Source organism: Ostrinia nubilalis, chromosome 18 (assembly GCF_963855985.1).
Source record: "Ostrinia nubilalis chromosome 18, ilOstNubi1.1, whole genome shotgun sequence".
Lineage (NCBI taxonomy): Eukaryota > Metazoa > Arthropoda > Insecta > Lepidoptera > Crambidae > Ostrinia > Ostrinia nubilalis.
Window position 1 is genome coordinate 2,129,170 of NC_087105.1, and position 14,389 is coordinate 2,143,558.

The 14,389-nt window shown below is 37.1% G+C and overlaps 1 protein-coding gene across 1 annotated transcript; it reads right to left on the reverse strand.

Annotated features, from left to right (window-relative positions):
- Positions 1 to 3,851: 3,851 nt before the first annotated feature.
- LOC135080844 (molybdopterin synthase catalytic subunit) lies at positions 3,852 to 14,384 on the reverse strand. The gene is made up of 6 exons (XM_063975569.1): positions 14,256 to 14,384; positions 13,717 to 13,832; positions 7,598 to 7,815; positions 5,863 to 6,144; positions 5,074 to 5,300; positions 3,852 to 4,070 (listed from the first exon to the last, which is right to left on the reverse strand). The coding sequence occupies exons 1-6, from the start codon at positions 14,382 to 14,384 to the stop codon at positions 3,960 to 3,962; spliced, it is 1,083 nt and encodes a 360-aa protein (XP_063831639.1). The 3' UTR covers positions 3,852 to 3,959.
- Positions 14,385 to 14,389: the final 5 nt, after the last annotated feature.

Below are 14,389 nucleotides of genomic sequence, written 5' to 3' on the forward strand. Positions count from 1 at the left end.
GTAATATTAACACATAAATGATCAGAACTTAGAATCTAACCAAAGAGCTGTTTGTAAATCTTACATTCATTGTCCGCATTTGTACTTTAATAATTCAATTTGGAAGACCACATTTAAATGTTTGATCTTATTATTGTGTTCTTCTTGTTGTTACTTTATGCATTATTGATGTGTCTATAATTGTTTTAATTATTATACAATTTACCCAGCCCCAAAAAACTATGCTGTTGCATACGTTCCTATAAGTGTCAGTTGTTTAACGAAATAAATAATTTAAATTATTTGATATGGCAGTCGTTTCATTTTATGAATTAGGTACTTGCATTCTTTATACAGTGTTTTCAAGGAATATTTTCATTAAATGGCCACATCTTTACCTCATCATATTAAAGAAAGAACTTTTGTTGAAAAATATTTAAGTTTTTAGTGATTAATATCTTTACTGAAAAATGAAGATTCCCCATCCCACCAATCCCTACACACCATATCAGTAAATTATCCCACACTTCCTTTGTAAAAACGCAAGTAGCGCTATCTAGCCTGGCTAACCGAAACTGAAATACCGCCATCTACCTACATAACTGAAATACAAAACAAACCTGCACGTACTAGTTAGTACCAATAATCACCGTCACTGCTTTTGTGTTGATGGCGCCTCTGTCTGACGCGTTGATCTGACGTATGATCTGGCAACTGGCACGTGATTTGCCACTCGACCGGAAGTGCGACGCAAGTTATCGAGCTGGGCCATTTGTGACGCGTGACGTGGCGCGCCCTGACATGCCACTCGGTATAAGTGACAAATATTAGTGGCACGTAACATTATTGTTGTTACTTACAAAAATTGTAGAAAATGAGGGACGATTACGAATATAACAATCAATTAATCCAAATGATCCAAGAAAGACCGTGTCTGTTCGATTACAACAGACCCGATTATAGGAACAGGAACGTTCAAGATGCTGCGTGGTTAGAAATATCAAATAAAATGGATGAATCGGGTATGTATGTTTAATAAGTTTATTTTTTATCCCTGTGACTGTGCAATAAATCAATCATAAATTATCTCAATCTCATCGATTTATATTTACTTTTTTTCCTCTACATCTGGGTTGTCTGGAAGAAATCTCTCGGCGATAAGCCTCGGCTGCTTTGTACTTATGAACTTAGCTCTTTGAGCTCTGTGCATTAGAGCATTTCATTGAATTGTTTTTCAACAAATTTTAGTAGATCCTGATAAAGAGTAATAAATTTATTTTTCACTAAGTTCTCTTTACCTATTTCAGTTGCCGATTGCAAAGAAAGATGGAAGAACATACGGGGATGTTACACGAGGCATTTAAAAAATCGTAACAGAGCGTCCGGCTCTTCTTCGAAGACGAAATACGTCAAACCATATTATTTGGCTGAGCAGCTACAGTTTTTGGATGGTTTCACGAAAACCAGACCACCGAAGGGGTTTTTTTATGCGGAACCAAGAGCAGAAATGGATCAGGAGGGCCTTGAAATGGAGGAGGATTCTGACAACAGTCGTGATGCTGAAACACCGTCTCCTATCCCTTCACCCGTACATATAAAGGCAGTCAAAAGGGAGTCAGAAATGTTTTCTAAACCAAACGACGTTAAGAAACCTAAAAAAGTATCTCTAAATGACGTGAACACATTTGCCGTGGAATATTTCAAGTCGAAACAAAAGATGACTGAACACAGCGAACATCGGGACCCAGATTTCGCGTTCCTGTACAGTTTATTACCGGATATGAAGGACATGACTCGCGAACAGAAACGCAAGTTCAAAATGGGTGTGCTTCAGTTAGTCGGCGATGTACTGGAAGATAATACTTAATATTAAATGTTTAAGTTTCGGCCGAAGTAGTTTATAGAGGCGTCAAGTGAATTCAAAATCTCCCCCTAAAATGCCTTAATTATTGTTTTTCAATTTCACAATTAGGTAGTACTCGAATTATTATAAGTTTATTGAATACTGAGACTAAGTAATGCCCGTTTTCACCATCAATCTCTAATTTTTAAGTGTCCCCTTTGAAAACAAAATTCCTGTTATGTGATCACATAAAAATTAGGGATTGATGGTAACAACAGTCATAAAACTTGTATTAATTTAAGGTATCCCGTAAAACTAAACTCTGATTTTTAATTCGACGGAATTTTGACATTTCAGAAGTGTTGTCAACATTGAAACATTCCCACTAAGAATGGAGAGCATTTTCATAAATTAAAAAATAATCCTTTCTTGAATTAAAGATTTCACTTGAAAAACTAAGGCTTAAAAATGTAGGTACCGATCATTTCAAAATGGTTATTTGAATTTTTATTATCATACTTTTGAAGTTACAAAAAAAATTGGGAAATTATTTTTCTATTACTGGACTCCCTGGCCAATAATCCATGGGTTACAAACCTTTTTTATGAAAATCCTTTTGTTAATAAAATCTTAGCTTCATAAAATAATCAATTTAACAAGATGCCAATTTTATAATCCAAGTTGATTATGATGACGATAATGATGATTGATGATCAATACATATTTTTGTTTATGATAATATGTTGTTTTACCGTGTTTAAAACACGTTTTTTTCTATTTAATCTTTAAAATGTACATAATAATTAGGGTACATTAAATTCACAAAACAAACAATAGTTCATTCTTGTAAGTTGTACTTGATGAAATTTCATTTCATATTATTTATTAATAATTCAAAGCAAAAAAGGCTTATTCCATCTGAATTGTCAAAAAATGACAGCTGTCAGAATTCCGTCGAATTAAAAATCGGACTATAGGTGTAAATAAATAAATTTGTTTTAAATATTACTTGTTTTAATAACATTTTCTAGATTTAAATTGATGGATGGTATGATGTTTACCAATTAACTAAGAGAAAATAATTTTACTTTACTAAGTACTATTAAAAGTAAACATAACAATACGTTATTATACCTAACATAGGTAGAAAAACCGTATTAAAATAAATTGATCTTCATGATGAAATTAAAATTGATCCATCTTCCGACGCTAATTTAGTCAATCGGTTGTAATAATACTATTTTGGCAACGATTTAAAAAAATCATCTTGAAGTAAAGATTCATGACAATAAGGCCTGTGGGTCTAGACAAAGTGCAAATTATAATCGCAAACCAGTCGAAAAGTGGTCGAAAAGCCCCTTTTTTGTATGGAGTTTTGACGGATTCGATTTTCGATTCGATCAAAAAGTGCGTTTTGTCTAGGGGGGTTGGTTGCATCATCTTACTTTAACTTTGACAAACGTCAAAAGTTACATACAAAAAGCACCGGTTATCGTCGTAGTAAGATGGTGCAACCCACCCTAAGACTCAAAATAACGATGTAGTGTATATGTTACGGTCAAAGTGATAAATGTGAAAATTATGAATAATCGCCGGTTATTATGAATAATTACCGCATGATTTGGTAAATGTGATTAATATGAGGTCATTTATGTGTGTATAAAACTAAATAGGCGGCTTAGGGGTGGCCCAAGGGCCACCCCCGCCGCACCCTAACCTATTTTTCGCTTTAAATCAAAACATTATGTTATAGGCATCATGGAAAAGTAATATTATGCAAGAAACATTCCAAACTCATTATGCCAAATTATATTAATATATGATATCAAAACGTTCAAAAGTTTGGCTGTACACGAGCACGTACACAAGATGTTGTTCTCTTTTATGAAATTTGATAGTACTAAGGTTGAATTATTAAGTAATCACTGTTAAATGTGATTAATTTATCACTTTTACCGCGACTGTCGGTAATTATTCATAATTACCGGTTATTATTAATAATTTTCAATTTATCACATTGACCGTAACATATATTTAAACTACATCGCGAACCAGCAGGACGTATTTTGAATCTTATTGTCATGTGTTATGATTGACAAATGAAAAATTAGAACTTGTCAAAAAAGACCAAAAGGAATTACGATGCTTGCTTCTCCAGCAGTTCGATTTTGCGCGCTATGTCGTCGGCAGAGAACGTATAGTCCATTGAATGCTGCTCTTTCTCTTCGTCTTTGACGTTGTTGTTTTTCTGCAATCAAATAACAAAAGGAATAAATATAATATGAGCAAGGAATACACCAATATCATCAATTTCCAATTCGGAAAATATCTTATTTTTTTATTGGTCTGCAAAACTGGTTTTACAAAGTTACATACATAAAATTAACTTGACTTAGTTGGCATTAATAATACATTTCCAGATAAACTTGAAAGATTAGAACGCATTTCAGTGGCGCTCCAAAATGGCAGGCTAGACTGAAATGAGGGCTATCGTTTTTATACTCAACAGTTGGCACCCCTGGTTTGACAGGACCTTACTCTACAGTGGCGCCATCTTGATGAGTGCAAATACGATAGTCCTCCTACCACTTTCGCGCTCACCAGTTGGCGCCACTGTCTTCGCTACTAGCAAGTGACAGGACCTTACTCTACAGTGGCGCCAACTGGTGAGCGCTAAAACGATAGCCCTCATTGGAGATAGCTTGGCTATCTAAAAGTCCCATAGTAATCTCAATGTCAGCCTGTATAATATTTTTGGGGCATCCTGTAATCAGGCCCCTTTCCCACTGGGTAATCTGGGTTCACTTCGTACCCAGGGCCCCGCAATCGAGGAGCCCCCGTCAGCACAAAAAAAAATACTGTTCAGTTGTAAGTTATCGCTATAATTTTGCAATATCCCTTTTTTGAAAACACCTTGATCCTTATGTGCCCAGGGCCAGTAGGTTAAAGACGGCCCTGCCTTTAATGTGTACGCGACACAGATCACAGAAACTAAAGGGATATGTGACAAGGGGGCGGGGCCAGTGTCGCAGCAATATGCCCAAAAACAGAACACATTGCTCGTGAAAGCAATGATGACAGCAGCGACGTCATAATGTAAACAGTTTACATTGCTTGCGTAGTACTAAAGATTATTCGAATGTTGAGTATTGATACCGTAATGGAGCACATATTTTGATTACTTTGTGTGTGTGAATTTCTAATGCGACACGGAGTTTCGAACTCAGCGCATTCGTATTATACAAACTTACCCAAAACTGAGCATACTCCGGCGACACCGACTGCAAGTACGCGATCTTGTCCTCAATATCCTTGAGCCTCTTGAACACGTCTCGGGATACCGACTTGATGTTCAGATAGTCTTCTACTGCAAGGACTCTCTCAGCTATGGAGGGCGGCAGGCCAGCAGACGGCAGGTCTTGGGAAAACTCGCGCCGCGTCACGGTTTGAGGGCCCCACTCGTTGTTCACTTTGCGGACTGGAATAACATAGCATAGGTGTTGGTTGCAAAGCTTTAAAACGAATTCTGTTACTTTTATTTATGCATAACAAGGCAGGTATTTGACCGCAATCGCACCTGGTGTTGTGAGATGCAGTCTAGGAAGGTACATATCTGCCTGTAAGTGCCTATTCACTCTCGCCTTGAAAAGGCTCGGATTATAGTGTTCGGGAATGACAGCTGCAGTAATACTGAACTACTACTGTGTGTGTGTACCTACTGTGTAGTAGCACAGATAATATAGTAGTAGTGTACTGCTTGTATCACACTAGCAATATTCAAAGTCATGTACCTAGATTACGTAGGTATATGATTCTAAACTGGGATAAACCTTATAAATCGTCTATAGCCATATTTTTTTGCAAGCAGACCTCTAATCTATCGGTTGGAATGAATTAAAAACAACATTCAATTAGAATAGGCGATAAAAACTTTATCCAATTAGTTTGTGGTTTCTACGGCTCGCCGACAAAAAACTACCTATCTAAATAAATTCTGATAAAGATTGATTTCGTGATAAAGATATTCCATAACAACTTACTTTTCAAATGCCCTTTACAATCACTTCGCCTAACGAATTGCGTTCTAACTCGCGCGCACGTTTCCGTTTCTTCTGTCTCGTTTTCTCCTTTAGTCGGTATGAAGTCTCTAATGTTATTAACGTTCACTTGCTCTCTCTTTCTCTCAATGAAGTTCTGTATTCGTTGCTGCAGTTCTTCGCTGGATACATTTATTTGTATTAAGTTCTTGTCTAGGATTTGTTCTGAGCCGATTTGTTGTGGTGGCGGTGACGGTGATGAGTTTGATGAAGGTTCGATCACACCTGCAAGGATAGGTCTATGTGAGGTGATGTTTAGTGATTGATCCGGCTCGAAGGACCAAATTTGAAATAAGAGACTTGTTAGTTATCTTGCAAAATGTGGATAGGGATTGTATTAATGTGAGATTTAATATTATGAGATTAAAATAAAAAAGCAGCATGCAATAAAAATATTTATTTCATGTAAATAATCTGTATACTAAATATATTTTCTTGCCCAGAGGCATTTGATCAAACAAATCACTTAATTGAAAAATCAACACTTAGGTAAGTTTTAACTCAAACAACAATAAACACAACAGTTCGTCTTTTGTTCTCAGTACATTTACTTAACTAATAATAATAGAAAGAATAAAATAAAAATGTTTCTATAGCTTACTTAAAAAATAAAAGTAAATTAAACTAATAAAAATATCAAACTACCTTTTTGAGCGAAATCATTGTATGATTTCATATAATTTTGATATTAAAAACTAAAAATCAGCTGCCAAACTTAACAGATCGTAAATTCGTAATTCATATTATTGCAAAATTCATACGGAATATTTCCTTCACTAATACATAGGCGTAAGGTGGTAACTTCTTATTATTATACCTAAAGATATTCGGCACATTTGTATTATAGGAACCTATTCATGTTCAATACTAGCAAGCAATTGCCTGTATACAGGGTGTTAGGTAAATGGGTATATGAGCCGACACTAGCCTATGTTAACATGGTCATATAAATGGTATGGTCAAGTTAGAAATTTGATAACATCATTTTAATTTTTTTAATTTTCATACAAAATAAATTTTATAAAATCTGATTTGTATGAAAATTAAAATAATTAAAATGAAGATATCAGTTTTCTGACTTCACCATACCATTTATATGACCATGTTAAAATGGGCTAGTGTCGGCTCATATACCCATTTACCTAACACCCTGTAGAAGTTTAATAAACCTAATCTTTATAGTATAGACTGGCAAGTTATTTTCATATAGTTATGGATCACCTGATAGTAAGTGACTTGATGTTCTATCATTATGTTTCTATGACTATTAGGGCTGAATTAAGAGCTTGGTCTGAAGTCTTCTAAACAACAATTTTGTTGCAAAATTACTCTTATTTCAGCTACATATTTGATGTGCCTGATATTAGACTCTCATACCAGCTGTTCCCTTTCGAATTTTGTTGCAATATCGCTCCTATTCCATTTACAGGAGATCTACACCCTACACCGGCTGTTCCCCTCTTTTATGTATACTAGACCACGCACATTCCGTGTTCTCCTTCCATTGTGGCGCAGCAGTTGCATACACCTCCCGCTTCCATACCGAGACACTGGCTTTTAGCCTCTCGATGATATGCCCCACGGCCCCTAACGATTTTAATCTTACTCTTAGTTGCAAAGTCACTCCCATTCCATCTACTTAAGATATAAAACGTGTCGTCTGTAAAAATACTTTCCTACACTGGCTGTCCCCCTCTCTTATGTATACTAGACCACGCACATTCCGTGTTCTCCTTCCATTGTGGCGCAGCAGTTGCATACACCTCCCGCTTCCATATCGGGACACTGGCTTTTAGCCTCTCGATGATATGCCCCACGGCCGCTAACGATTCAGCTCTGTGTGGACTGCTGACCGCTATGACGACCGACGCCTCACGGCACGGGACGTTGCCTAGTCTGGAAGGAGCGAGAATTTTGGGTTTAGAAAGGCAGTGATTGGATAAAAGATATTTTTTGCGATATTGTAACGGCCTAGCTAGCTTGCATGAATGTAATACTATTGCAATGCCTTGAAATCTGAATTTCTTGGGCTACTTCTTTTCAAAATGATCACCTGTAGGCCCAGAACGCGCGCCACGATAAACTTTTATCGATTTTGCACGATAAGCCCATACATTTGTCATTTCATTTATCATGGCGCGCATCCTAGCCCGACTGCTTTGTAGGTACTTTTTATACGGTAAACCGCAAAGAATAATAATTATATTACACAGGTCATGTTTGAATTTTGATTTGTGGCTTGGACGAAGTTGGTGATCCAAATTCCGAGAACAGGTTGAAATTCTAGACAAGCACACAATAGGAATGGAGCCGCTACCACAAAGTATCATATTTTGTTACGTGTTTTGTATCCGAAACCATGATAAAGATTATGTTCACGATTCTAAACATCGTAACTTCTTAGCCACAACTAGAGATTGCAAATATTCGATAGTTTTCTATTTCGAATATTCGAATATTTTTTCAGTGATATTCGAATATTATTCGAATATTCGAATACTTTCAAAAAAAATAAAAAGTACTTAAATTATCAATGTTTTATTGCTGGTTTTATTGCTTTAGGAACTATATTTTAACTATTTAACAATATAGTTTTTAAAACAGTTATAAAATTCTCATAATCATCGTCATTTCAGCCATAGGAAGTCCACTGCTGAACATAGTCCTCTCCCAGTGACTTCCACAATGACTGGTTGGCAGCGGCCTGTATCCAGCGCCTTCCCGCTACCTATATGAGGTCTTCGGTCCACCTTTGTGGGTGGACGTCCCACGCTGCGCTTTTTGGTACGTGGCCTCCACTTCAGAACCTTGCTGCCCATCGGCCATCATTTCAGCGTACTATGTGATCTGCCTATTGCCACTTCAGCTTGCTAATCCGTCGGGCTATGTCAGCGACTTTAGTTCGTTTACGGATCTCCTCATTTCTGATTCAATCTCGTAAAGAAACACTGAGCATAGCCCTCCCCATAGCACGCTGTGCAATTTTGAGCTTATTTATAAAGCCTATTGTAAGAGGCCACGTTTCCGAGCCGTGTGCCATCACTGGTAGAGGTAACACACTGATTGAAGAATTTCGTCTTCAGGCACTGAGGTGTTTGGACGGAAAGATGTTGTATAGTTTCCCGAACGCTGCCCAGCCGAGTTGGATTCGACGATTTACCTTTTTCTCGAAATTTAATCTACCTAGCCGAATCGTTTGTCAGAGGAAGACATACTTGTCAACACAGCACAACAGTCTCGAGAATCGAGCTCCAACCGAAACAAGCTTCGTTTTGTCCATGTTCATCCGAAGGCCTGCCTGTTGAGAGACTCGATTAAGGTCTTTGAGTATTGTGCCGAGGTCTTCAAGCGATTCTGCCATGACCACAATATCGTCAGCAAACCGAAACTGAGTGATGTATTCGCTATTGAAAGGTAATTATGCCTAATCATTTTCATTCAAAGAGCTTGAAAGCGTCTTCCAATGCAGCGGTCAATGGTTTCGGAGATATAACATCTCTCTGCCTCACGCCTCGCTGCAGAGGAATCGCCCTCGTGCTCTGCTCCTGTACTCGGCTCGACATGGTAGCGTTTCTGTACAGGAATTTCAGCATCTCGATATACCGATAGTCAATACGGCACCGCTAAAGAGACTGCAGCACTGCCTAAGTATCGATCGAATCAAAGGCCTTCTCATAGTCTAAGAAAAGCATCACCACGCTTCTATCCCATGCCTCTGGCGTTGTTCCTTAGAGTAAGACGGAACGAGTTTCGGTGTTCCACCCGCGTTCAGAAGCTCCCAGGTTATTCCGTCATCACTCGGTGCCTTGCTGTTCTTTAGCTGTTTGAGAGCCTTCCTAATCAATCTCGTATAGGCTGATATACGGGATGTCTTTGGTATAGTGTCGCGTTAACCTAGCTCTTGCATCTGTTGCGGAGTTATTAACAGGTTTGGAGGTATGTAGCTGTCCATAAATCTTTTCGATCTCACCCAGAACCTCGGCTTTTCTTGACGTTACCGTCCGCCGTCTTCAGCATCGTTAGCTGACTTTGCTCAATAGTTGTCTCTTTCAGGTAATTTGGAACCTTGGTTTCGCAAGACAACTTAGTGTTCACCAATGAAGTCGGAAGCATCAATGACTAGTTCTTTTAGTTGGTTATGTATTTGATGCCTCCGACCACATTTGCAAACACTAAGTTGTCTTCGTTCTATCTTTTCTGTTTATTTTTTTAATATTCGAATATTCGAATACATGTTAATTTACTATTCGAATATTAAATTTGGAATCTAAATTCGAATATTCGAATATTCGAATATTCGATTGCAACCCCTAGCCACAACTCTATCAGTAAGTAGGTAAACTACACATAAATGTATGATTATTTTATTAGTATGTTCTTCTCTGGCTGTTCAAGTAAAAAGTACGAGTACATTATGGTCAAGGTCTCCATGACACGCGCTTTTTAATGCTAATAAGGTAGTTAATTTTCCTGTATCATTATTTTATCATTACAGTAGCGGCATTCGCGTATAAAATTGAGGATGTGCACAATTTGCCGTGGTCAGAACGTCCTTCGCCGTTCTACTATGCGATTGCTGCGTGAAATCGCAATTTCAATGAAAATGCTAAAGAAACCCTAACAGTGTTATTTTATAAATAAAGCCTTAATCGAAACAGTTATTGCAGTATTTATAGCGTTTTCGTACTAAAGAATGTAGCTATTACCACTATTACTTATACTTTAATTTCTATTTAATTATTTTTTCTCTTTCCTAAACTCTATCAAAATCGGTTGATCCTTCCGCATTTGCCAAAACAAAATATCAAAATGGAAATGTCATTAAAGGCATTTCCTTTAATTAATTTTCTCTTTTTAAGTATACAGGGTGTTAGGTAAATGGGTATATGAGCCGACACTAGCCCATGTTAACATGGTCATATAAATGGTATGGTGAAGTCAGAAATTTGATATCATCATTTTGATTTTTTTAATTTTCATACAAAATAAATTTTATAAGATCCGATTTGTATGAAAATTAAAATAATTAAAATGAAGATATCAATTTTCTGACTTCACCATACCATTTATATGACCATGTTAACATGGGCTAGTGTCGGCTCATATACCCATTTACCTAACACCCTGTATAACCTACAACCAGAGGCGGCGTTAAGCGTGGGCGATGTGGGCCACCGCCTACGGCCTCGCGGTACAAGGGGCCTCGCGACTCAAAAATGTTTAAAGCGAGAATAAAACAAAAATAAGCCGTAATGGGTGCGACTCTGGATGGGTGTGACTCTGCAAAGTATATTATTTGTTATGGATGTGATTCTGGTTTGGTGGCATCTTGCCTAATGGCAAATCGCAAAAACTTCCCGATTAATCGGGACTATACGATGTTTACAGTTGATTTTCCAGAATATCGCAAATTCTTAGATACATAACGTTTGTACTGCCGGAATTCATTCTCCTCTGGAATGTCCCCAAAATTCCATTATTTTTGCCGTATCACTTACCGTTTTCGACATATCTGCGTGTGCAAATGACCTGCGCGTATCGATACGATTAATATTATAGGGAGTCCTTCGTACTTAATATTATGAACCTCAAGATTATAACTCAAAAACATTTTACGAAACTATTGAATAAATAATTGATTTTTTGCAATATTGCAAATATCATAGGACTCATTGTTAGTGCTGCTAAAGTTCATCACCCCTTCAGGAAACCCCCAAAATTTCATTATTTTTGCCGTATCTCTTACAGTTTTCGAGATATTTGCATTTGCAACCAATTGTGCTGTTTTGCAACCATTGAAAATGTTTGATTTTCTCGTAATTCGTCAGTAACTCGTAAACTATCATAAATACGAAAAAAACGTTAATAATCAATTTTGTAGATATTCCAATTTTTCACAAAAAAGTTTCAATACATTTTTCATTTCAGACAATAGTTTTTTAGTTATAACAAAAACAATGCTTTTTTCAATTGTTTAAACAATTTGCGAATGGCCGATAGTCTACACAAACTAATGGCCACGATTCCACCACGAGACAAACCTACTGTCAAAATTTTAAATCGATTGCTTCATTTCCCTATTAGTAATCGTTCGCCAAAATTTTTCATTTAATACTTATTAATCTAATTTGTATTTTCATGAATAAAAACTTGGCAGTGTTAATTGTTTTTATTATTTTATAAAATCCGTCTTCAGGTCGCCATAGAACAGGGCCTCGCGAAATCTGTCTTGCCCACATCAAATTTAGTTGTTGCCCCGCCACTGCCTACAACAATACATTTTACTAATTTATCTCAACAATAATGTTACAATCATATTCGTGAGGTAATTATGTAAACATCGTCATCAGACAAGTGTAATTATTATCTTCATAGCCGTGACATGACCAACTTCAACTTACTGATAAAATACAAATATCTTATGAAATACATGCCCATAGCATTTGCATTGCTGTCGGCCTACTTCAAATTCAAAACGTGAAATTAACCCTTTCATTGCCGAGCCAATGGGCGGGTGGATTTTAAAGTTCCATAAGTAATCCAGATAACATTAAACAATTACGGGTTTTTTTGTACTTTTCGTTTCAGCCGAAAGACGTCCACTGCTGGACAAAGAAATAAACTGATTACTTTTATTAAAATGTATTCAAAACCGGTACTTTACTTGTAAATCGATTGTCGATACTAAGGCCTCAGCCTCGAACTTAGCGGGCAGCGGGGCGGCGGCGGCGGCGGCGCGGGAGCGGCAGGATCTTATGCGTAAAATCAAATAGACCGGTTCTCGAAAACAGCGGCGCGGCAGCGGGGCGGCAGCGGGCAACGAGCGGGCAGCGGCGAGGGAGCGGGCAACGAGCGGGCAGCGCACTCCTTCTTTTGCCCACAATAAATCGAGCGTTAGGAATAAATTTGAATCGAAATAAAATTGTCGCCGTTGTTCAGACATTTCGTTTGCGAATAAAAACAAATATCTCGACAACACAACCCCAAACACAACACTTCGCCGCTAAAGCGCCGCGCGAGCTGCCCGCTTGTTTCGAGAACGGGTCTGCGTTGCCCGCCCCGCTCCAGCGCCGCCGCCGCTCTCGCCCCGCTGCCCGCTAAGTTCGAGGCTGAGGCCTAAAAGTCCCACGCCCATGGGCGGGAAAAAATACCATATTCAAGATGACCGGGTCTCGCGATGGGCGGGCTGAATACTACCTAATGTATTTCGGCATGGGGGAAGTCTCGTCACTTTTTAGAGCGGCATTGAATGGTTTAATTAAACTCTTATGACGCAATATCTCAGTACACACGACTGAGAATGACGCAATTAGTGGTTTTAGTATTATTTTGATCTACAAAAACTGTTTCTATGAAGGCATTTCTTAATTGCCTATTTGCATCCACATACAATATCATACTTTGTGGTGGTCATTTTAGGTTTTCTTTGTGTTGCTTAAAAACTTCAGAATTTTCATGCTTGAAGTCTTACTTACTGATAGTGCCTGTTTACAAGAGTGTAAATATGTCGCATATAAATTAACTGGATAAAACATTCCTGTATAGATAACAGTTTAATTAGGTACTTGAAGTATAAAAATAGTTTTTTTTAATACCACAACTAGATTTTGATGAGCCATTCTGATGTTTGATGTTGAAATTATGACATTATAACGATACACCAAATTCCGTCCCGTAGTTCATCCATGCATCGTCACATCAGATTTAGAATATTAATATTCGATATAATGTGTAAACATCACTTAATACAGAATACTGAAGAATAAATAAATAAAACGGTAAAAAACAATACTTTACCTGTGATACAAAGCTATGCTGTACACAGCTGGCCATTTGTTTCTTACTTCATCACAAATACTCTTCATGGCTTTCAATGCCATAGGCTCATATGCTTCATATTCAAGCCGCAACACCTATACAAACAAACTTATTTAATTATGTGTACTTAATAGGTCTTGCTATTCTAATTTCTCGTAACAAGGGCACTTGCTGATAAAGTTCCTGATAGTCTACTAGAAAATTCTTTGAAATTTAGATTTCTAAAGCAAGTTAGGTTGTACAAAATATAATTAAATTAATTGAAATATTATCTCTAAAAGCCTGTAATGATAAACATAATCTAATTATTGCATAAAAAAATAATTCTTCTGTGGTATTTAATCTTGATCATTAAATTAAATTACCCATAGAAATATGTCTCAGATAACTCTATTAAATATTATCAGTTATAATCAGTGCAACGATCATTTATCATGTTAATAATATTATGTAAATACAAAAAGTGTCAAATAAAAAATCTCTACTATCTTATCAAGTTATTTAACAAGCGTACCAACCTTTTTTCCTTCAAAATTATCTCTAGTAGTGCCGACAAACATTGATACTGCACCGCAGCTGTCATCTAGCACTAGATCGTTTATGGCTTCAACGGACAACTTATCTACAGTTAGTTTGAGATGATCCATTTTAC

Excerpts from the sequence above, each read along its gene's own strand:
- LOC135080844 (XM_063975569.1), bottom strand. The coding sequence starts at position 14,384 with ATGGATCATCTCAAACTAACTGTAGATAAGTTGTCCGTTGAAGCCATA. Across the intron at positions 7,816-13,716 it reads AGCATAGCTTTGTATCACAG|ACTAGGCAACGTCCCGTGCC; the intron begins GTAAAGTATTGT and ends CGCTCCTTCCAG. Across the intron at positions 5,301-5,862 it reads TTGTAAAGGGCATTTGAAAA|TCCGCAAAGTGAACAACGAG; the intron begins GTAAGTTGTTAT and ends ATGTTATTCCAG.